At 43.1% G+C, this 22,406-nt stretch overlaps 1 protein-coding gene across 4 annotated transcripts in view; it reads left to right on the forward strand.

The window, feature by feature from the left end:
• PAK5 (p21 (RAC1) activated kinase 5) overlaps positions 1 to 22,406 on the forward strand; it is a 156,757-nt gene that overhangs the window by 78,680 nt on the left and 55,671 nt on the right. The window contains exon 1 of one of the 4 annotated variants that reach the window (XM_065059885.1): positions 7,425 to 7,542. The exons of 2 other annotated variants lie outside the window; for them this stretch is intronic. In XM_065059885.1, coding sequence (XP_064915957.1) covers positions 7,527 to 7,542 — 16 coding nt within the window. In that variant the 5' untranslated portion in view covers positions 7,425 to 7,526. Of the gene's footprint in view, positions 1 to 7,424; positions 7,543 to 7,659; positions 8,093 to 22,406 lie in introns of those variants that run through there. One more of the 4 variants, XM_065059884.1, reaches the window with a different exon arrangement.

A 22,406-nucleotide genomic window follows, 5' to 3' on the forward strand; every position in this document is an offset into this window, starting at 1 on the left:
GGGCTTGAGGGCTGAGACCTGCCGCCAGCGTTTGGTTCTCGTGTGGTTCAGCCGTGCCTGTTAAAAGCAGCCGTCATGCAGCCCTGGCAGAAAACGTCGGCTTTGAGCCAAGTCTCGTGCCTTAAAGGTTCAAGGATTATCCCTTTTCATATAGTGCGAGTGAGTGCGGTGGCGTGAGAAGCACGTGCTCCTGTTGCATCGTGCGGAGCCAGCCACGACATGTGAAGTCAGCTGCTTTGCATCTTTTCCAACTATTTTGTATTCTGGGTCCCATAAGAGCGCTAGCGCTTTTGGAAGATGCATCTGGTGGAGGTACAAAGGTAATTAAGTTTCAGAGCAGACAGAGTTCGAATATCTTTTAAAAACAAACAAACAAAACTAAAATGCTTGAATCAAGTTTAGCTCTTTTACTGTCTGGGCTACCGTTTCCTCTCTCTGACCTTCCTTATCCTGTAAGCAAACCTTTTATTAAAATATGAGCTGTATACACCAATTAATATTTATATCTCACAAACCACTGAGGTTAGGGTCCTAGTAGGGCTGGGGGCTGTGGGGACACGTAGTAAGTTGTGTTTTGACCGCAGGGAGCTAATGGCATAAGTTGTACCCATTCTCTTAGCGTGTTTACTGTGTGCCGGGGTGAGGATAGCCAAAGTGTGCTGGAGGGGACTGGTGTGACTTGCTCAGCAGCAATGGAGAGCAAAAGTGAAATCCCACCTCCCATCATTTTCCTTCAGGGCCATCCTGGCTTTGCTCCATGCGCTGGCTTTGCCGTCCGGCGTTCGCTGGCAGAGGGACGTGCCGCTCCCGTGTCACGGGTCTGGGAGCTTTGATTTTGCTGAACAACGATGCTCTTCCAAAAATAGGTTAAGCCAAAGAACTTGAGTGCCAAAAATAGCAATAGAGATTTTCCTTTTTTTCCAACTGTGTTTTAAATTTATTGTTCCCTGCTGGAGGCAGCTGAAAAAGTGAGATACTGCAGCTATAGGCAGGGGAATAGTGGAAGGAGACACACATAGTCACCTCTGGTGGAGCAAAACCACACGTCTGATATTGCTGCAGAAATACATAACAACGTAAATAAAAATGTGCAATGTCACTACACCCCTCCCTTAGCAAAATTTCGTTGTTTTCCTAGCAGTTAAGCTACCCCAGAAAGGGGAGGGTAGAGAGGCAGATCCCTAGTGACAAAGGAGAGGACAAAAGAAGTGCCAACCAACAAAAACTGGAATGAATAGATGCTACGAGAGTGATCCTGGTGATAGCCGCTATAAACCTTTTATTCTGACATGCTCTGCTGCCTGTGAATAATGCACTCTCTCCAAACGGCAGTAAAATCTGAGTAGCAGCTCTCCCTCCTGCCTTCACACAAGTTGTTCAGGTGATAATCGTTAAAACTTTAGATTCCTCTTCTGGGATTCTCCATAGAAATTTTCCTATTGTTAAGTTAAACTCCAGCTTTCCCATTCCCCAGGTTAGATGCACGCACACAGGACAGAGCTAATTACTTGTAGCTATTTAAGGCACTGGACTGAGCATGGAGCTGGAAATCAGGAGGCACCGCGGCTCTAATCCAGGCTGTGCTACCCGCCGAGCCGCCCCCGAGAACTTATTTAACTCTGCCTGCCACTGCTTCCCTCTGCGTAACCGGAGGGATTATGATAATTGCTTTTGAAAAGCACTTTCAGGTGTTTAGTTCTATTTTTTTTAGAAAGTGCAGAACTATCTGAAGAGGCTCAGTCCATCCCGGGAGGCTTTTGGTACTTTGCAGGATTATGAAAACAATGCTTAATGCCTGGTTGGGCTGTTTAGGCCATGTAAATAAATACATTTTAAATATTTTTCCATGAATCTTTTGCACTCTACTCGCAGAAGGGCTCTTGGGTACAACTGAAGGACATGGAAACGAGATATGGTTCAAAAGGGTTGTTACTGAACTCCTTGTGAAATGTAAGTAAAACGTCAGAATGCTTAAATGATTTACTTTTTCAACCAAATCCTGCCTCCTCCACAGAAAACTCCATTCGCATCTGTTAAACTTGTCTCTACTGTGAGTGTTAAGACCCCAAAGGCAACAGACTTGCTGCATTTCTCATAGGCTTTGGAGGGTGTTTGGTTTTGTGTTCTACAGAAAAGGCTGATTTTCTAGGTTAAAGAAGTAAGGGTTTCGTGAGAGCAAGGTGAGCACAAAGTAAATGTACCCTGAGCTGTGCCTGTATCCTGGATTTTGAAGCATGCAAGAAAGAATAATGGTACGTGAACTTGTCACTCTCAGTTGCACACACTGAACTCCTCTTTTCCAGATAGCAAAACTTCTTCCCATTCGTGCTTTGTGTCACAGGGGAAAAAAAAATATCAAAGGGCAGAAAACCCATGGCTGAACTGGAGCTGAGACCAAAGCGTTAATGAAGAAGCTGCTGCTTGTGGAGCACGGTGCCGTTAGTGGGGTGCCTGGTTGGGAGGCACCGCTGGGGCCGTGAGGTGTGCCGGCAGGCTTGGGGGAAGGAATATTACAGAGGATTTTAGGTTGGAAACATAAAGTTTAGTTTGCTACTGGGAAGTGCTCCAGTGCCAAGGTGGTGGCTGTAATTGAAGCCGTTGGCCGCTCGAGGAAATCTCTGGGTATTCCCATGTTTTATGCAGGAGCTCAAAATGATGCAGCCTAAAATCGAGGAATATTTTGCATCTTCCCAGCACAAGGGATATAGGCCCCATGAGCTTGTGTCGAGAGATGCCTGGCTGCCAAAATAGTTTAGTGTTGCTACGATGGTTGCAGGTGGTGATTGCCTTTTAAGTTCTTGCTCTGTGTTCTGACATTTTTAGGACAGTAAAAGAAGGATGAGAAGGAGAAAAGCAAACAAATTAGAAAAATCCCACGTGTGGATGTCTGTAATTGCGTTTGTGTCGCTCCATGGAAAGAGTCCCGTCCTACTTGAAGTCGGGGAGGGGCTGGCAATGAATAAAAGTAGTTATTGCCAATAGCTCTCGTGCCAAAACTGAGTATTGATGATAGGGCTCAGCTTAAAGCAGATGGTGTAATTCATACCCTAAAATCCGCTCTGGGGAAACACGTGCAAAACCATGTGCCTCGTATGCCACGGAGGATTTATTCCTAGGAGTGAGATGGAAGAAACCTTCACTTGGATGGAGATGAGAGCTGAGTCCTGGTCCTGGGAAGCGAGAGCTGCTTTACTGAGGCAAGGCTTTTATTAGGGACAACAGTGTGTCCTTTATTTTTCATTATATTAGAGATACAATACCAAAATTAGCAAAAATGCAGCATCCATCCCACATCTGTGCTTTCCGTACCTGGTCTCCCTAAGGACCAGCTCTTAGCACTGTCGGGATTCACAGGGACAGTAAATAAAGCTTTTCCAAGTACTTAAGAAATACAAGGCATGAGGTAAATAATTTAAACACTGATGCAGAGCATCGCTGGTTGAAAAGTGACTTACAATCTCTTAACAGGCGAACAGTAAGTGGATTTTTTTCCTCTTTTTGGGGAGAGATGTAAGGAATGTGCCACCAATCAGGAGGGCTGCTTCCTTCCAAGAGGAAGGCTTGTTGTAATGAACTCAAGCTAAAGCCAGGGCTTGCTTCTTCTTGGGCAATCCAGTCTGAATTTGGATGTCACCAGTGCAACATACCACTGGCACAGTGTGTAACATGAGAAACCTGGTACCTCTGTGCATCACATTTATCATAAACTTCTGCTTGAAGAAGCATTTTGACTTTTTTCCTCAGCATCTGGTTGGATGTGGTCCACAGTATTTTGTTAATGCATTTTTTCTTCAACAACCTCATGTTGCCACTTGTGAGAGGCCTTTCACTAAGGGTTAAAGGGTTTCTGGATGTTCTCATTCCATTACTTTTGCCATTTTTATTCTAACACATTTTCTCTTCTTGTTTACTTTGCTCTTTGGTATCTCGCTTACTGATGTAACAGCCCTGTGCTATTTCTCTTCAATTTCCAATTCTTTGTGAGACAAATAGTCAACTGTCCTGATTTAGCTAGAAATTAAACTGCAAGTATTTTTTTCATGGACTTTATGGGAAAATTTGTGATAATTGCTAACTGATGTTTTTTAAAGACTTTTAGAAAAAATATGTGAATGACTGTCAAGCTGTCAATCAAGACAAAGATTGGATAATGCACCATTCCCCTGACAAGTTCCCTTTATTATATTAGACATCCACTTAGCTCTGTAAATCTGAGCTACTCAAAATTTGCCCTTTAACATTTACTTTTTCCACCCTTTCTCAGTGTTACTTAAGTAGTATAGCTGTACAGCATAGTCAAATAGATGTAATAATCTTTGAAGAAAATAACTTTAAGGTGTGATAAGCTTTGCAATGTTGTGGTATTCTTTACCATCTTCCACCCTGTCGCTCAGCAATGCACCCACCTGCCCTTGCTAAAGCCACTAACTAGCCTTGGGTCAGGCTCTAAAATACAGTCTGGCTTTATGATGGGTTTTTTAAAGCCAAGCAAGTGTTGCATGAACATTTGTGGGCCTTATGGTCTGTTTCTCAAGATTTTTGCCTATAACATAGGGCATTTAATTTTCTCTGTATTTCCTTTTAAAGTAAATTTGGAGAGCAGATTGGAGATTGTCTTGCAATCCCCTGATTCCAGAGGCATGGATTTTTCTGAGAAGCTGTTAAAATGGTGAGATTTGTTATAAAAGCAGATACTGGGCCGTGCTGAATAGCATCTCTTCACAGTACTGGCTGCTCTTTTCATGGTTCTGGATTTAAAGCACCACGAAACAGAATTTCAACTCCGGGCACCACTGGCATCGCATGTAAAGCACAACAAATGTACGGAACTGGTGCAACAGCATTCCCAGACCATTCCCCCATCTCTAACAGTATTTGTAGGTTGAAAACCATTGCCTTACATGCCACCAAGATGATGCAAAGTTAGCATATCTGTGGCAGGATCCGCGCCCAGGCTGAGCAGAGGATGGAAGACTGCTCCGGCAATGTTCCCATCCTGCTGGGACAGGACAAACCAGTGCCAGCCCTGTAGAAGGTCCAAGTTTTTGCCCTAAATAACAGTAAAAATTGCCATGATGTCATAGCAAAGCATTGCAATCATCATGGCAAATGGGGAGAAAAATAAGAATATAGAAATAACAATCTCCTCGGCCTGCAGATAAATCAATCAAACCTTAGCCCTTGATCTCCCATTGCTCGCTAGCCTGGAACATAAATCCAAGGCTTTATCATTAAGCTTAACGGGTCATAAAATCTGGGCTATTTTGGTGATAGTTGCAGACTTTTGCAGCCCAGGCGGAGAGTGGGCTCTAAGCTGCTGGGTCTTGTGTAACTAGGTAAATAGCAAGCTTCAAATAATACTATCAAGCTATCAAATGTAATAACTAATGCAGTCAGGCAAGCATTCGGGGAGGGGAGCCTTGCTTTGCTGATGACAAGCTTGATGATAATGACCATAAGAGCCCCCAGTTTAGAAAGACCTTTTAATAACAAGTTTAAGTTCCTTGCGCTTTACTTGAAGTTGTGTATGTGCGTGTGGCTTGGTTCAGGCACAGCGCTTTTGTTTTCTGCCCAGCAATTCCTTTTTCACTGTGGGCCCAAGAGAGCAAGCAGCAAAAACCAGAAACACAGGAGCAACCGACAACTTGCTTACTTTGTCATTGCAGTTTAAATATTTATGACAGCGCTTCACAGCGTGCTAGTAAATGCATGATAGCATATTATGTAATGGTAATAAAATTTTAGAAGTAGGAGACTTCACTATTGCCCTTTGCTAGTCAATCTTTGCTACCGCTTGTGGTGAGGCTGTGTAAAGGCCATGCCTCTTTTCACCCAATTAGCCCGTCAGAGGAGGAGCCTGTGTAAGAAATTTTGTGTCTGGACCCCTGTCCTGCCATGATTTGGACAACATCCCATGGCAGGACGGGGCAGAGCCCTCCCCTCAGCACAGCCAACACTGGCCAAGACAGGTCCCACAGCGCAGTCAGCAGGGGAATATGCTGGTTTTCCAATTGTATGGTTCCACATTTCAGTCCAGGGACTGAGTCATCAGTTTCTTGAGCTATTTCAGCAGAAATAGTTGAACTAAATTGGACTTCTGCGCTTAAACAGAGGTGTGTTACATTAGTGCCTTGATGAAACGAGGAGAGATTTCCCCCACCTCTTAAAGACAGACATTGGGAACCTATGGTTAGTTTTATTTCAAAATTGCAGAAAAAAACCTTAGGGCTCCAGAAAAAGTAAGTTAAAGATTATTTGTACTTGGCTTAAGAGCTCTATTATCTGTCACGATGGCTTGCTTAGCAGTACTGTGTGTGCTCCGGAAGGCACTTTGGGGATCCGTGCCAATAAAACTCAGCCTTGGAAGCACATGGTGTGAAAGGATGAGAAAACAAGCCGCGAGCGTGTCGCAGGCTCTAGGGGCCAGTGGGATGCACGTTCAAGTGCAGGGACTGAGGGCTGTGCTGGACTTGGGTGAGTTCTTTGCACAATCACAGAGCGATTAAATGTACAGCAGGTACCAGCTTATTTATCTGATGTACACACATGTGTGTTTACAAAAAAAACAGTTGCTCAACAATCAAGACTGTTATCTTAGTCTTTACCAGAGACGTTGTAAGGATGCCAAGTGGGAAAATGAGATCTACCGGAATCAAGAAGTAACAGTAGAAGTTGCTGACTTTTGATTTTGAGCCTTTGCATACACAGGCAGCTCCAATTACGTGTGCTGTTTCATACACAAGATTGAGCAGGGTGCAGCCGTTGTTTCCTCCTTTGTTATCTCTCAGTATCCCCTGATGGAAACTCGGCTGAGCGAGACGGAGTCCCCAGACGGCTGCAGGTTCTGATGGGATGAGATACACAGCCAGATGGGCTCCCAGCTCCATCAGCTCCCTAATTTGGTATCTCCCTAATTTCACGTTTCTGGAGGCTGCGCGGGAAGATCTGGTGAAGTTTTAGCTCATTTGGTGCAGTTTAAAAAGCAGAAGCTGTAGTGGGGCTTGTTGCTTTGCTGGGATACTTGACATGTTACTGTGTTTATTTATCCCAGTAAAGCTTCAATCTAAGTGCAGTAATTCTGCAAACATTTTTCTTGAGTTTCAGACCTCAGGAGGCCACCAAACTCCTGCCTTTTGTGGTAGTGTGGGATTGGGGCCTGAAAATTTCTGCATACATTTGAGGAGGGTGGTGGGATGGACATACCTTGGGTTTTAGTTGGACCCATGGGATGAGTGTTGTTGCAAGATGTGGCTGGGCCTCACGTCACTTTTATAATGTATTTGGCAGTTCCATAATTCCCCGAACTTTGGTCTCTCCCTCTTACATTTCTCTTTTCTAAGAAAGCATTGTCTGTTTCTGAATTTCGCTGCTTTATATAGGCTACTTTTCCTCCCCCTCTCACCACTTGCTGCCTCTTCTCCTCCGCCCCAGTTACTAAAATCTCCTCTCCCGATGCATCATCTTCTCAGCAGCGCTCTCATCATCCGCGCCTGAAAGCAGAGCAGAGCACACTCGAGGAAGAAGAAATGAACCCAAACCCCTGTAAGTTTTTAAGTGGCTGGAAGTTGTTTTCCAATCAAAGGTGGTGTGCGGGAGTCTCCTCTGCTCTTTGCTTCTTCCATCCTTTATCTGGCAGCGCTTTCTCCCCGCTTGCTCTGCACTGAAACGAGAGCGGCTTTGCATTTCCAGATAAAAGGCACCGCCGAGTACCTCTGGTGTATAAATACCAACTGCAAAATTCCTGCAGTCCGGGTGGTAGGTGCCTTCAGGAATACGGCAAGTGCTTTGGTAGGGAGAAAAGAAATAGGAGAGCAAGGAATTTTGGAAAGATAGGGGAAACAGAAAGAGGGAAAATGCACCGTGATGAGGCTCAGCTGAATTGGCTGGTGAGAAGTAGTCAGTTTGCTGCAGTAATTGAATCGTGATTTTCAGGTGTATTATGGACAGCTCTTACATGGAAAAAGTTTGCAGGTGGGGGATCAGCTGATCCCACCTCTTGCCCTGGAGGTTTTCCAGCCACAGCCGGACAAAGCCCCAACAACCTGCCCTGGTTCTGCTGCCAACGGGGGACATGGGGACCCCTCCAGCTGGGGTGAGTCTGTGACATTGGTTGGTGTTTGAAGAGAGGATAAAAACAAACAGAAATATCTGGCTCAGTGCCAAAGAGAAATATTAAGAATGACACAGCAAATTTGGTTTAATGTAATCTGGGCTTAAACATGGTGTTGACTGCACTGAAGGCTTCCAGGTCTGGCAAGGGGGCTGATCTTGGTAAATGTATATATTTTCCTGCTTTTGATTTTCCATGTTTGTACATACTGGTATATCTTAAAAGCATGTAGCAAAGAAAAAACAAAAGAAAGGGGACAAATCAAGTGACTGCTGCCAGATTAATTATTCCATCTCATTTCAACTTGTATTTATAAACATATAACTTTGAATGGGAGTATTCAAAATGATCTTTGCAATGACCATCTTTCCATCTAATGTAAAGTCATTCAACTTTACAAGAAGCAATTATGCTCCACACTAACAAGTGAAAAGACGTGGCAACATCAGAAAAAAATGATTATTCAAGCAATCTTTCTTACATAAAATAGCTAACTAATCTCTCGGCTTCAGTGCTTGAGTGCTATTGCAAATGTGCCCTGAAAGAGAACTTCATTCTGGGAATGCTGGCAGCCTGCTCCTCATCACTGATTGCTTTCTGTGTTGTTGCAGTGATAGCTTGGGGTGGATGGTTTTGCTTTTCAATTATTTTGTCTCTGTAGCTCTTCTTGCGTTTGCTGCTGTTTTTATCCTCCTCTTCTGTGGCCAGTGAAAGAGAGGAGCAGGGAATAAGGTTTGTGTCCTGCTTAGAAAAATAAGTGAATCTTTAGACCTGCTGTTCTACTGCTGTTCTGGCTCTTGTCCTTGAGGCCATCAAGGTTGAGGTTCTGGAAGAATCTAACTGTTGATTGACTTTGTTGCCTGAGAGGAGGGTCTATTTGCAGACATCTTGGTTTATTGGTGTTTGATGTCTCCTGGTCCAAAAACTGAGAAAGGGAAGGAATCTGCCAAAATATAGGAACTTTCAAAAAACAAACAACCCCCAAAAAACCCAAATAAAAACCAACCAGCCAAAACAAACAAAAAACCACAACATACAACAAAACAGAAAAACAACAAATTATCAGATTTTAGATTCTCATCTGAAGTTTTGCAAGTCACTGTAACTAGTGCAGTGTTGCACATGAAATCTTGTTGTGAGCAAAAGGAAATGCATCTTAGCTGCAGAGCCAAGAATGTATCGTTAGTGTAATTGAAATCTTAACCCTCTAATGAAATGGTTCTTATTAGTTTAACTCCACTTATTACAGAAAAATAAAAGGAAAATAAAAAATCCTGCTACAGAAGCACTCGCAGTGACAAGTTCGATATTGCTATACATGTATTTCCTATTGTCTGTGCCTTTCTCTGCTCACCTCTCCAGTGCCCCTGGGGAAAAAGTGGCGTGGCACAGGGGTAAGTTTTGGGTTTGTCTTTTCATCTTTCTTGGCTCCCCTGCAGGCGTGTCTGGCTTTCTGTACTGTACATCAAAGCCTGCCCCAGAATTGAGAAGCAACCAGCAGAAGCAGAGGTTCAATTCAAATTCAACCAAACAGACCAGTTTTGCAGGTGGAAATTGTTGTCTTGTAAGGGCTTTTAGCCGTCCCTTTAGCTTTACCAACAATTTTGTAAATTCAAAATGCATCTTCTTCAACAAAGCATTTCTGCTTCTAGTTCTGACTACTCTTAATATTAAAAAACAAGGCAGTGAGTCATTAGTGTCCCGAACTGCTGCTGGGAGGAGCACATTGCTGATGGTGGCATTTATTCTTCCTTGCTGGGAGAAGCAGGAGGTGGAGGTTGTTGGCTTCTTGCACTGAGCTCTAGGATACACGTGGGATAATAAATATATTCATATTTTCCAGCGTGCTTTTAAATGCTCTTAGTCTGCATCCCCACGTCATATCCATATTTACTGTATATATGGTGTTAAACACATTGGATACTTGTTCTTTATTCTCTTTGCTACCACAAGAACTGATTTGGCCAAGGTCTGCATTTCTTTGACTGTTAGTGAGATACGTATGGGGCTTATGCAGTGTTGCCTATGAAGGGTCCAGCACCATCCTCAGACCCCTCTCTCATCTTTTTGCTCTGGCATCCCCTGCCCGGGAATCCCTGCTATGTCACACTGTGCTGCCGTATCATACCTCTGCATCGCCTGACCACGCTGGGATCATCAATATTTCATTGTCTGCAGAATACCTGCCTGTCACTGCTGTCTGTACAAGCATTACGGTTATGTAGGAAGATAAGTGGTCAATAGCAAAATTGGTGGTACAGCTAAACGAGCTGCGGCAAAGCCCCAGGCAGCTGCAGCCAGAGCCCGACCCTCGGCAGACTTAGCACCTCAGTACGTACCATCTCATCAAGTTATTTGCTAGTTTTGTTCCCCCTCTCTGTCTCATAACAGTTCTTGACATGATATTTTCATCTTAATTATTGCTGAATATTAGGTTGATGTTAATAGGAAGCTACTCATAAAGCTTTCAAGATTTCTTTCCTGATCTTAAAGAGGCTGTTGCCATGCATGCAAAGTGAAGTTTGCTGCCCCGCCCTGTGAGTTTCTTTGTGTTCTCCGGGTGTTGAATTTAAATTGACATTTCAAAAGTGTTTTGACTGAGGAGCAGTTGGCTCTGGTGTCGGAAAGTTCAGTTTCTACAGCCATAGGATGATTGCCCAGTTAACATCCAAGTAATTGGGAGTTTCCACTCTCACTGTCCACGAAGGAAGAGCAGAAGAGCCAGGGGATGGAATCACAGGTGCTGCTTGGGCGGCCACGCTGATGTGTCTCTGGAATTGGGCATTGTGACTGGGGCTGTGCCGACACCATTAGCTCGCTGACCTCTGTAGCTCTGAGCTTTCTTTGACATCCAGTGCTGCCCCGGCTCTGTCGTTCCAGTATAATCTGCACTGTATTGTTAATCTTTTCCCTGAAAAGTTGTGCAGTTCCTATTTATCCATAGCCTGTTGTAGCAATGAGCTGCTTTTCAACATTCCTGGTCATCATTTGGGTTTTGAGTGGTCTACCATTTGTCTAAAACTGTGCATCTGTTTGACCTTTGTCTACTTTGCTGTTTTTATATACTAGCCTTCTTTGAAATTAGATAACTCTATGGCATTCACTCTTAGAGGAAGTGTTACCCTGAGATATGCTCTTCTGTTTTCCCTCATTCCTGCTCTTAACACTTCCCTGGAATCATTTGCATTTTCCAAGGCAGAAGCTTGGCCCCACATTGCTTAGGGATTGCTGCCCTTCCTCGGAAAGGCTTGACCTGCTTGAGGAGTCTGCTTGAATCCCCATTGCTCTGAACGTCTTCCAAAACTCTGTTCATCCGTGTTTTGAAATGTTTCAGGGGGTGTTACTGTGGGGTTGCATCCAGAAACAAATCAGCCCTAAATTCTGGCTGCAGGCTCCTCTCTCTCTCTTTATGTTGCTGATACCTGGGTGGACAACAGCTAAGGAGTCTTTCCATGGCATTTCCCAAATGTGGTGGATCCCAAAGGATGCAGAAGATTGTCCCAGATTAAGGTTGTGGTTTTCTGAGGCTCATCTGTTCAGGATATCTTAAGCAAATGGAGTATTCATAATTCTAGCTAAAATTAAGGGGGAGGAGGGAATGGTTTCACATTTTGAATGCAAGCATTTAAAACAGATGCAGCCTGCTGGGAAGCATCGCATTAAATTGCATGACTTTTTAAAAGAAAAGAACATCCATTTTACTCAAGTCCACAATATGAAAGATTAGGAGTTAAGAGACAGTTTTCACCCACTTTGAAAGTAAATGTATTTTAAAGTTAATTCTTTGGTGCAGCTGCTGCTTTCTCTCTCTGGAAAGCCTTTCTCATGCTTTGAGCGATGTAAAGATGTGGGCTGTGTGCTAATCCAGTTTAAGATGCCGAACTTCCTTTCTGCTCACAGTAAGTTTTCCCACTGCCACCTTCTAGATAAATGTAGGACTGTCTTTTATTTTAACACACCGTTGATTTGGGGAGACCTGTTGGAGATTCACCATCTTAGAATTACTGGTGGAGGGAAATCAAGTATGAATGTGAAGGTTTCATGTTATTTTAGAGTAGATGGGTATTTGTTGGAATTGCGACTCCAGCTTCCATGTATTTGGGGCTGGAAAATCGTCCTGAAGAATGGGTTAATCTGAAGATGCTGGTAAGTCAGGTGTGCCAAAATTTTAGAGTCTGGGGTTTCCTGAGCTTTGTTACCACCCGTTGACCACAGGAGGAATTGCTGAGGGCACACAGCTCCTTTCCTATTCCTCTTCTCTTTCTTCGTGAGAGCGTATTTTGTAGATTGCGCCTGCTGATCTTGAGCTCATTAATGCTGAATACATCAGCCATGCCCATAATACGCAGTTTGGAGAAGCCGTTATTCTGTATTCTATAGAAGTGATCTTCATTTTAAAAAAAAAATTATTATTTTTATACAGCCAGCACTGCAGTCTGAGCGCTTTTCCAATAGTAACTCATATTTAGTGACTTATTAAGGTTTATCCAAGTCACAGATTCCCAGCGGATGTTCTGAGCTTGTTTCTTATTTAAAAACATAATCTAAATTCAAATCAGGAATTAACAGAGTTCTGCAAATGACATTCACCCCTTTGCAGAAGGACCAGCATTAATCCTATGCACTGCAGCAGCGGTATTTCAAGCCTTGTTTGAGGGCTTTAGTGGGGCTTAAATGAGCTTTAGGCAAAGCACAGACCTCTGCAATAGTAAGGTAGGACTAACATTGCTGTATTGGGATGTATATTCCCTTATAGCCGGGGGAAAAGACAGAGTGCTCCACAAAACCTTCCTGGGTCTCCTAGTGCTGGATTTGGTACCTGCAGACAAAATCTTCATATAATCCTGTTCCTGAATCGTTGCCCCACTGCTGCAATCCCGGCCTTGGCTGGGCGGGGGCTCAGGTCCCTTTTTTTACGGCTACGAGGAACCTTTGTGGTGCTGGCAGAAATGCCACGATCTTTAGGCTGGGACTTTCAGCTCCTGTTGAATTTCAGTTCAGGTTGATCTGGTTCCTGTAGGGCTTTCTGGTAATCCTCACCATAATATATTAACTTTTTTTTTGCCTGCTTACTGGGTGTCATCAGCAGTACATGTTGTTTGTGTTGCTTGAGTTCCCACAAAACCCATTGCATTGAGTGCAGTGAGCAAATTGGAGAGCGTCTGTCCATCTGTCCCTCCCACATGTCTGTGGGGTAGTGTATGGCCTCAGCATAGAAATTGCGAAGTGGGGCTTCAGAATAGAAGAGGCGGCCGATATACTCGCATCTCCGACATCAATACAAACCCAAAGCAGATGTGTCGTTAAATCATTTTGAATCACTGCAAATGTTGCAGGAGTTCGGTACAAGCAGCCGTAGCTTTAAGCCACCTCCACAAAGTGCTCTGTATCTCTGCCATAAAATTGGGATGGACTACACTGGGTAAACTGTTTCACCTGATAGCCACCTACCTTTTAAAGCTGAGATTTTACTGGGGAAGGATAAATGTCAGTGTGTTGTGAGAGCTTACCAGAAGACTTATGTGATTTCTTGGTCCTTGTAGAGCTGCTGCTCAGCGTAGGAAAACTCTTCCTTTAATTCAGAGACCAGGCAAAGGAAGCTGTCTAGTAACTGAGATTAAAGTATGTGTTTATTTAATCACCAGTTAGTGATAATAAGTATTTTGCAAAATGAGCTCTTAAAATGGATCTCTAAGCACAGATCCCGATGCTGCACTGCTGCAGTTGAGTGCAAAGTGTAGCCCTTCGGTTCTCAGGATCAGCTCACCAGATCGATGTGCCGTCTCAGCCAGGCGTTGGTGGCCAAATTTCCAACCAACGTGTACCCAGGTCAGGGGGAGTATGTAGCTCCAAGCATTTCTTAACTCATAACTTATTTCTCATGCTTCACGGAGCTTTTCCAGCATGGATATGTTCTACTTTAGTTGTTTGACTCCTGAAAGTGGCTTGACAGAAGAGCAGCCAAACAGTCTTGTTTTCCTTTGTTAGCTATTTTTATTTTACCTGGATCATTACTTATCAAAGAGCACTGCTATAGCTTGAAATAAACATGTTTAAACATTAATAAGTAGTATAAGAGAGGCTCTTTTTGATGCTATGTGGGAAAATGTTGGCTGGTTCTTGGAGGAGAAAAAAGGGTAGCACAAATGCTTTTACCTCATGTCTTTTAATGTCCCTCAATAATTACTTTGGAAGAGGGAAAGCAAAGAAGTGAAATTGCTACAATCAGCTGCCCGTGACATTGCCTTGACAAAACCCAGCCGAGCCAACAAAGCACGAGCTGGTTCCCAACAGCAGCACAATGGTTTGTGGGGCTGCACCCCCGTCTCCCCAAAGGTCCATCGAAGGCTGCTGGAAGTCTGGTGGCACCAAAAGCAACACCCCGGACCTCTCCAGCAGCACGTAGCACTACGTTAAGATAATTAAGAGCACGTATTGATTATCTGTTCTAATTTCAACTATGTTGAAAGCCTCAAAATCCAAACGTAATGATGCTACCCATGTTTCCAAATTCCTTCTAAACTGACTTTTGAAAAGAAGAGTTATTCCATTTTTGTATGGCTGAACATGTTACGGTACGTATCATGCTGTTCCTTATCCACATGAGACGCTGGGTTCATTGCCTAGATTCAGAAAGTCAATCCAGAAAGAACTCTTTGGTCATTCTGTCATTTTTCCAGCGTTTTGTGAGCTGCTTTTTTTCCACCTGCCCATATCAACACGGGCCACGCTGTGTCCGGCTGCACTTGTCTGTGCAGGAAGGTGTCTGGGCTTCATGTGGCATCGCCAAGAAATTGAACGTCTGCTGCTCTATTTGATAGCGTGTTCAAGAGTTTAATGATTTATAGTATAAAAATACTATCCTTGTTGGCTTTCTCTTGCCTTCAGCATCCAGCTGGTGATTCCTTTTATTCCTTATTGCAGAGATAACAAGGCCTTTTCTTTGCACTGTATTTTCCTTTGTGAAGGGGGTTTTACACCATAATTAAGTTACCTCTCAGTCGTCTTTAGACAAGCTGAACAGATTGAGCTCCAGCTTTCTCATTATAAGACGTTTTTCTCCCATGTAGTAATTTTTATGGCTGTCTCCTATATTGTTTCTGGTTTTGCAACATACTCTTGCAAAGCTTGACCCCAAAGCTGTTCCAGGATCCATCTCATCAGCTGCAATGTATGGGGGGGGTGAAATTACTTCCCAGCTTGCATGTGTTGCTTTTCCATTTTACATAGACATAGCGTAAGCAGAATATCCACTGTAACGTGAAGAGGTTGCGTGTGCTCTGATCTCCTGGATATTTTTACAGAGGTGTTTTGTTACCGGCAGCTGTGGTCAGTTCTGTGGTTACCTCCATGGTCCTTGTGGTGCCCAATAATTTTCTCTTTTCACTGCTTTTTAAGTGATTAAAAATAAAAAAGTTGAACCATGCAGAGCTGTTCCTGGAGAAAGATGAGTTACTAACTTAATAAACGCAGGTATTCCTAACGCTTTCTTGTTTGCTGGTTTCCTGGTTCGGCGGTGAAGCTGAAGTTCAATTAAGTGTCTCTAACCTTGCTGCAGGAAAAGCTGAGGAACAATTTGTTATTTTGAATCTCTTTACTTTTCAATTGTCAAATTCAATTAAAGGAGAGTTTATCGGAAGAGGGCAGCAGCTGTAGAAACCCCAACAACCTGAACTGTTCCAGGCTGTGACAAGGAATATTGTGATTTCAGTGCAGTCATCTTCGGTGGTTTTGGCAGTAAATGCAAATAGGTATTTGCTTATCGTAACATATGGGGAACTACATGTGCCTGTTTTTGTGCTTTGCAGCCTCAGAGGACAGAGCTCAGCATCTTCTACCCAAGCAGTGCTGGAAACTTCCTTTTAGATTGTAGGAACTCCAGTTTGCACAGGCTGTGCCTTGCCCCAAAGCCATTGAAAGCAAAAGCGACGTTTCCAGGGAACTCAGACACGCATGTGGGGGGGGCGGGATTGTTTTTGTTTGTTTTGATTAACTGTGTCTCAGAAACAACACTTCTTTCCTTCAAAATGTTATTTGTGAGTTATTTTCCTGTCTAGGGAAGGGAACAAAAAGGCTTGTTGTGCGTTTATACATCAAAGCATGTCATATGTAAAGATTGTGGGGTGCTTTAGTCTCATGGATCCCATAAAAGTACGAGACAGGCGTTGTCATGGGCTTTGTCAGGCACTGCTGCAAGAACAGGTAATAAATGTTGCTTGAATTCATCTGAAACCACATCCTAACCGGGGACTCGGGCATTTGTGTTGACGTGCCGCACGTCCTGTGCCTGGCTTCACAGGAGACTTCTTGTGTAAAATAGTGTTCTCAGGATTTTCTGCTGTATAACCTGGTTAGGTTTCTTTACAGCCCTTTGCAGTAAACTTTGAGATTTTCAGTAGACTCAGTGCAGACACTCTTTCTTCACTTGCTGTCTCGTCCCCTTTCCCCATCCAGCTAATGGTACAAAGTATTTTTAAGTACCATTTCACGTAAATCTGGGAGGCTGAGTGACTTAGAAGCCAACTGGGAGGATGAATGTGTCATCACTGGAGTAAAACATAGATCTGGGTAGTTTTTGTGGTTTTTCTTTTTCAGTGTTGCCGTTTCTGGTGGGCCAGCATATGGAACTGCCCATGGGGCCGTATTTATCCCTGCTAAACCAGCTGCTGCAAAATGCTGGCATGAGGGTTGCATGGACTCCTGTGCTTTGGCAAAGCTTGTTATTATAATAATAATGTGCCTCTGTTTGGCTTAGCAGTGTTCTACAAATTGGTATTTCTTCTTGAAGTTGTGTATAATTCCCACTTAGTTAATTTAGGATAAAGTAACTGTGTGGGCTACAGGTGCAAGTTCATATTCGTTTCTCTAAAAAAGAAAAAAAGGATCAGAGCAATTTTAGGGTGAAATGTGATTTCTAAGATAGGATCTCACTGTATATCATCTGGTGGCATCCCCTGGTGTCCAAGGAATTACAGGATGCTCCCTGCTGATGTGGATGTGACGCCATACCCTGGATTGCACATAAAAGCACAAATATGGCCATGAAAATGAGTGGCAATGGTCTTTGATGCACCTGTCACTGGTCCTGAGAGGTCTTAGAAAGGCGACAGCCAAAAAACGGGGGGATGAGTGCACAACGAACCGAGAAACAGCCAGAATAACTTCAAAACTTTGATATTTAGTATAAAGAAATGCAAAGGAGTGGCACCAATGGGTATGCTGTGCAGGTAGAAGAAAAATAGGATAGTAATAATAACAATAACAATAATTTTTTGAAGCTGAGCAAGGCAGTAGCAGGCAGAGTATGAAGCTGAGCGCTCGTGTTTGAGACATCACAGGGACTGGCAGCGCCCGAGCCAGCGTGCTGGGAAACCCTTTGGAAATTAATATTTAACACAGAAATAAAGTGATTATGTATACATGTAAATGCCGTATTTATCCCCCTGCTGCCCCATAAATGGCTAGTAGCTATCAGCACAGGAGGGCTATAATAATTATGGCTTCACTGGCTTGGCTAATAAAAAATCAGTTCCATTGAGATGATCTTACGCTTTCCTTAATGGGAGATGCTGGAAGCGTTATCCTAGTTTTGAGTGCACACCTGCAAGGAAAAGGGACTTGCTTGGAGTGCAGGTTTCCCCAAAACTGGAAACTTCTGGAAATGGTGGGGGTTTTTTAAGCCATCTCTTCCTTGGCAGACACACAGCAGGTGTGAGCAGCAGCCGCTGGCCCTGGCACCCAGCAGACCTTCCCCAACCAAACATTTTTTGGATTGGTTTGGGGGTTTTGTGTTTGGGGTTTTGTTGTGGTGGTGGTGTTTGGTGGGTTTTCTTTGTTTATTTTCCCAGTGGAAAACTCCAAACCAGACACTTTTTTGCAGAATTTGCATTGGTTCTGTCAGTATTTCACAAGAAAAAGTTTCTTTCCATGGGTAGAAACCAAGACTTAAGAGCGAGCCAGAGTGCACAAACCCATTGCCAGTGCAGGGGCTGAGATGGGGCTGGTAATGACTGAAATCTTCAGTAAAGGCTTTTATATCAACTTTCTCTATTACGCATAGTTGTGTTGTCTTGTTTCCTAGGGGCAATATATAATTTGTTCACTAACAGACTGTCCTATTTAGACAAATTAGACCTTTCTAACACCATTCTTATTAATTGGTTTTGACTACACTGCCTTAATTACAGCAGGAATAGGGACACCGTGATTGTAGAGAATTGTTCTCTAATTTGGGGAAAACAGACAACACTCGGCGCCCAGCTTCCAGTGTGAGTTTGTTATCTCTGTATTTAGAAGTGGTACTTAAACCATTAACATAATCTTGGGGTGGCTGTAATTATGTGAATAAATGGGTGGGAAGGAGTCATAACATGGTATAAAAATAACACCAGGGAGTGCAGATTTGTTTTTGTAGACAAAATAAGAGCAGAAGGGGGTGTGGGGAGGGGATGCCAATGCTGCTGCATCTTAGGGCAGGCATGGGTAGTTATCACGGTTTATAGTGAGCATAGGTGTTGGCATCACCAACATAGTGCAGCAGTCCCCATCCTCCCGGTGGAAATTTGGGGTTTATTTCCTATTTAAAGTGGCTGGGAAATCAGTGCATCTGATACTGAGCCTAAGGAAGGGACTCTGCCCCCCATATGGAAGTAGACTGGGGTAGACGATGCACATCAGTATATTGGTTTCCCAGAGCTTGTCTGTATTGTTCTGTGTTTTAAAACTTCTCTGGTGCTACTAGATCAGTACCTCTGCAATGCTGCAAGGATGCATAGTGCTGGCAGGTAACAGGGCATCTCTCTCTTTGGTGCAGAAATCCGGGGTCTCAGCATCTCCAACATGTTGAGGGTGCTTGAGCCTTCTCTCAACCCACAGAACCTGCTCGGCTACAGAGTCGCCTTTAAATTTTTTTTAAAAGATGTTTTTCACCATTGTGTCATTGTCTGGCTTTAAACCTGCTTGATTTGGAACAGGTGAGTTGAGATCCCACCAGCCCAGTCCAAGACCTTTACTCACAGCTTATAATACAGAATATTTATGTTCCCATGAAAGCTGTCTGCAGGATAAGTAGTACAAAGGGTTATTTGTTGCTGCCCAAACGGAGGCAATGATCCCCTTTACAGCCACGCAAGCCTGTCTCGAAACCATCTTAACATACTGTATCATGGCACTGTAGAAAGTCAAATCTCTTTTTAGCCCGACTTCCTAAGGAGGCTTATGTGATCATGCTCTGTTTATATCTTCATCCCTCCCTTTGAGAACTTTTGAACCCGTGGGCCCGGATCAGCCAAGTTCATCAGCTGAAGGTGCTGATTGTAGTAAAGCTGCAAGGTTGTTTTTTTTTGGAGCTGGGTAATGCGGTGACACCGAAGAAAAGCGCTTCTGTGTCAGCTCATGGCAGATCAGACACCAGCCATGGGAATTGCTTATTTGGCCAGGTCTGGTGCAGGTCTTGCTGCTGTGGCAGCCTTGGGGCTCACAGGGCTCTCCCGGTCCTGCTTTCCTGGAGCTCGGCCGTGCAGGAGCCTGTTTGGCTGTAAATAGCAAGCTGCAAGCGGTGGAGGAGACATCACGACAGCAAGCAGGCTTTCTGCATTGTTAGATAAATTGGCAACATTTGGAAGACACAAAGCAAAACTTGCATTCTGATTTTTGCGTTGGTAGCATACAGGCAGATCGTGAAGGTCACAATATATTTATTTCCCCCCCTCCAAAGTTCTATGTCTTGAAATGAAGTGATGGAGAATCTCAGGTTTCACGTTTTCACAATTACTTCCCCGCACTTCGGACGCTGGAGAAAAGGTTGAATGAAGTTGAGCCCACAGGTTCGGGCACAGGAAAAGTGATTAAAGTTTCCTCTAGTCATGTGTATGTATGCATATATGTGTGTGCATTTATATGCATGTGTGTATAGATCTGTGTATATATACATATATCTATGCATAGGCACATGTTATATAGTACTGTGTATTTTGAGCTACTTTAATATCAGAGTGAGATTAATTTTTTTAAATTTCAAGCTTTGGAATACAGTGATAGGAGAAGACTCCCATGGAGTCTTATCCTGGGGGGGCAGGCAGGTGAGTTGGGGGTACCCTGACAGCTAAACCAGACCTTATTGTGATCCAGAACCTGTGAGCTCATTCAGACTTTGCACCTTTTTACAGACACGTGAATGATTCTCTGCAGTCTTGCCTTACCTGAATAAAACAAAAACACACCCACTGGGTGATATCTCACGAGCAAAACGCTTGTGTAAACTGAAGTGTCTCAGCAACAGCCTCAGTGAACTAAATCCTTCTCGGGGAGAAAAAGATAATCGTAGGAAGAGACTCGGTTTCCCCCGCTGTGCATCTGTCAGTCGCCCATGGAGAGGGTGGAAAGAGGCTCCGCCACCATAACCCCGCGGGGAGGGACGGGACCAGATGGGTGCGGGATTACATCCGCGCGCTGCTGAGGATGCTAAATCCATTTTTTACTCAAAAACACCGATTGCATTTGAAGCTGGAAGGTGGAATTGAAAATGGTTGTCTGCTAATCTCAAATAGCTTTTTTCCTTATTTTGTTTCTTTCACATTCATACCTTTGTCTTATGGTTTCAATGGAAATAAGCTCTTTTTCTGTTTCAAGTCAGTGTTTGACATGACAAAGATTGTCTAATATCAATGTAAAGATAGTACAGAAAAGAATGCAAATTAACCTTTGATAAGTGGGGCTGAAACTTTTTGTTCCTAATTGTTAGGATGCAGCTCTCAGCCTCCTGTAAACACAGTGTTTTCTGGCAATTTAAATCACTGCTTTTCCCAGGAAGAATTTAAATATCCTAGAAGAGATGGTGTGTAACATCAGCAAAAAGGCAGCAAGCAAAACTCTTAAGTGCCTTGGTTCTTCTTAATACCCAGTGTTGCTTTTAGCCTTTTGTGTCTTTTGGGGTCTTTGAGCTAAGAATTGTGGTTCCTTCCATGTGCTTCTCTGATACGTTTTAACCAACCTCTTTATGATGACCTCTCATTGCAAATTGGCATCAGGGGCATGTTGCATGACTTGTCCAGTTGTCATTTAGGAGAAAGACTGCTGGAAAAGTTTTCCAGCAATGTCTTTATCACCTCTTTTTTGCATTTTGTTGTGTGCACATTATATTGTATCCTTGTTTTCCTTAATATTTTCTTCCTTGCTGCGTGAATCTTATTTTCAGCCTTTACTCTTCAGTCTTTCTGAAACTAATTAAAAAAATTAAGAATTCCAAAGTTAGATGTGTTCTCCTTGGGAAACCTATGAAGCTTGAATTTCCGCTGCCTTGGTTTTCCAGCTGTTTTCTGGTATCCTGTTGCTTGGATGGACATGGGTCTTCCAATACTCTGCTTTCATACCAGCACGTATGCCAGACTTGAGTGCTTTAATAACCATTTTATTGACTCTAGGACCTTGTGGACTGTCTTTCTCATTCTTCTCATGCAGTTTGATATTTTTGGCCTGTTAACTCTGATAGGTGATTAAATTTAATTATATGAAGTTGAACTTGATTATTTAACCTTAATTAAGCCACTCTGGGTCTCCATTATTCAAATCTCTTGAGAAAGAGTTACAGTATTCCCTTTCCAGTATAACCTACATTAGGAGTATCAGTTAAAATTTTTTAAAACTAAGAGAGGTATTAATAATAGACCTTGTGAGTTTCTTGAGGTGGATGTTGTTAAGACTTCATCTTAGTGTTTAATGTGGTGGAGGTAGCCCCCATGTTAAACATCAGCAGTGTTTTGCCATAATAAAAGCTTGTAAATAGGATTTGTTCCTTTTTTTTAAGAATAGCCTTTCCAGTTATGAATTTAGGAGTCTGCTTATATCTTGTTAGAATCATCTCACACCAAGTGTGTGAAACCTTTTTCTTGAGTGCAGTATAAATGGCAGATTAAGTAAGATGGGCTGTCTAAACCAATATTTTAAAATTCCAGGCCATCTTATTTTAACTAGGGGCTTCACAGCTGACTCTTAATACATATTGACTTGGGCATATTTAATTAAGTATAATACGTAATGTCCTGGATTTATTTTGAAAGGATTGAACAGTTATGATACTTAGATATTTTTTTTTTTGCTTTTTATTTAATTTATGTATGTTCTTACATGGTGTTTTGTAGACAGTTCTTATGAGATACCTCAGCTCCTTAGTACTATAGTTTAATTGCTTTAAGTGAATGATCCGTCTTTATTGGGTGGAACGTGCAGCCATTAATCTACCTTGATGAGAGAATTAACCTATGAATAAAGCCACAGGGCTTTGGCAGTTGGGGCCCTT

This window comes from Columba livia, chromosome 3 (genome assembly GCF_036013475.1).
Source record: "Columba livia isolate bColLiv1 breed racing homer chromosome 3, bColLiv1.pat.W.v2, whole genome shotgun sequence".
NCBI lineage: Eukaryota > Metazoa > Chordata > Aves > Columbiformes > Columbidae > Columba > Columba livia.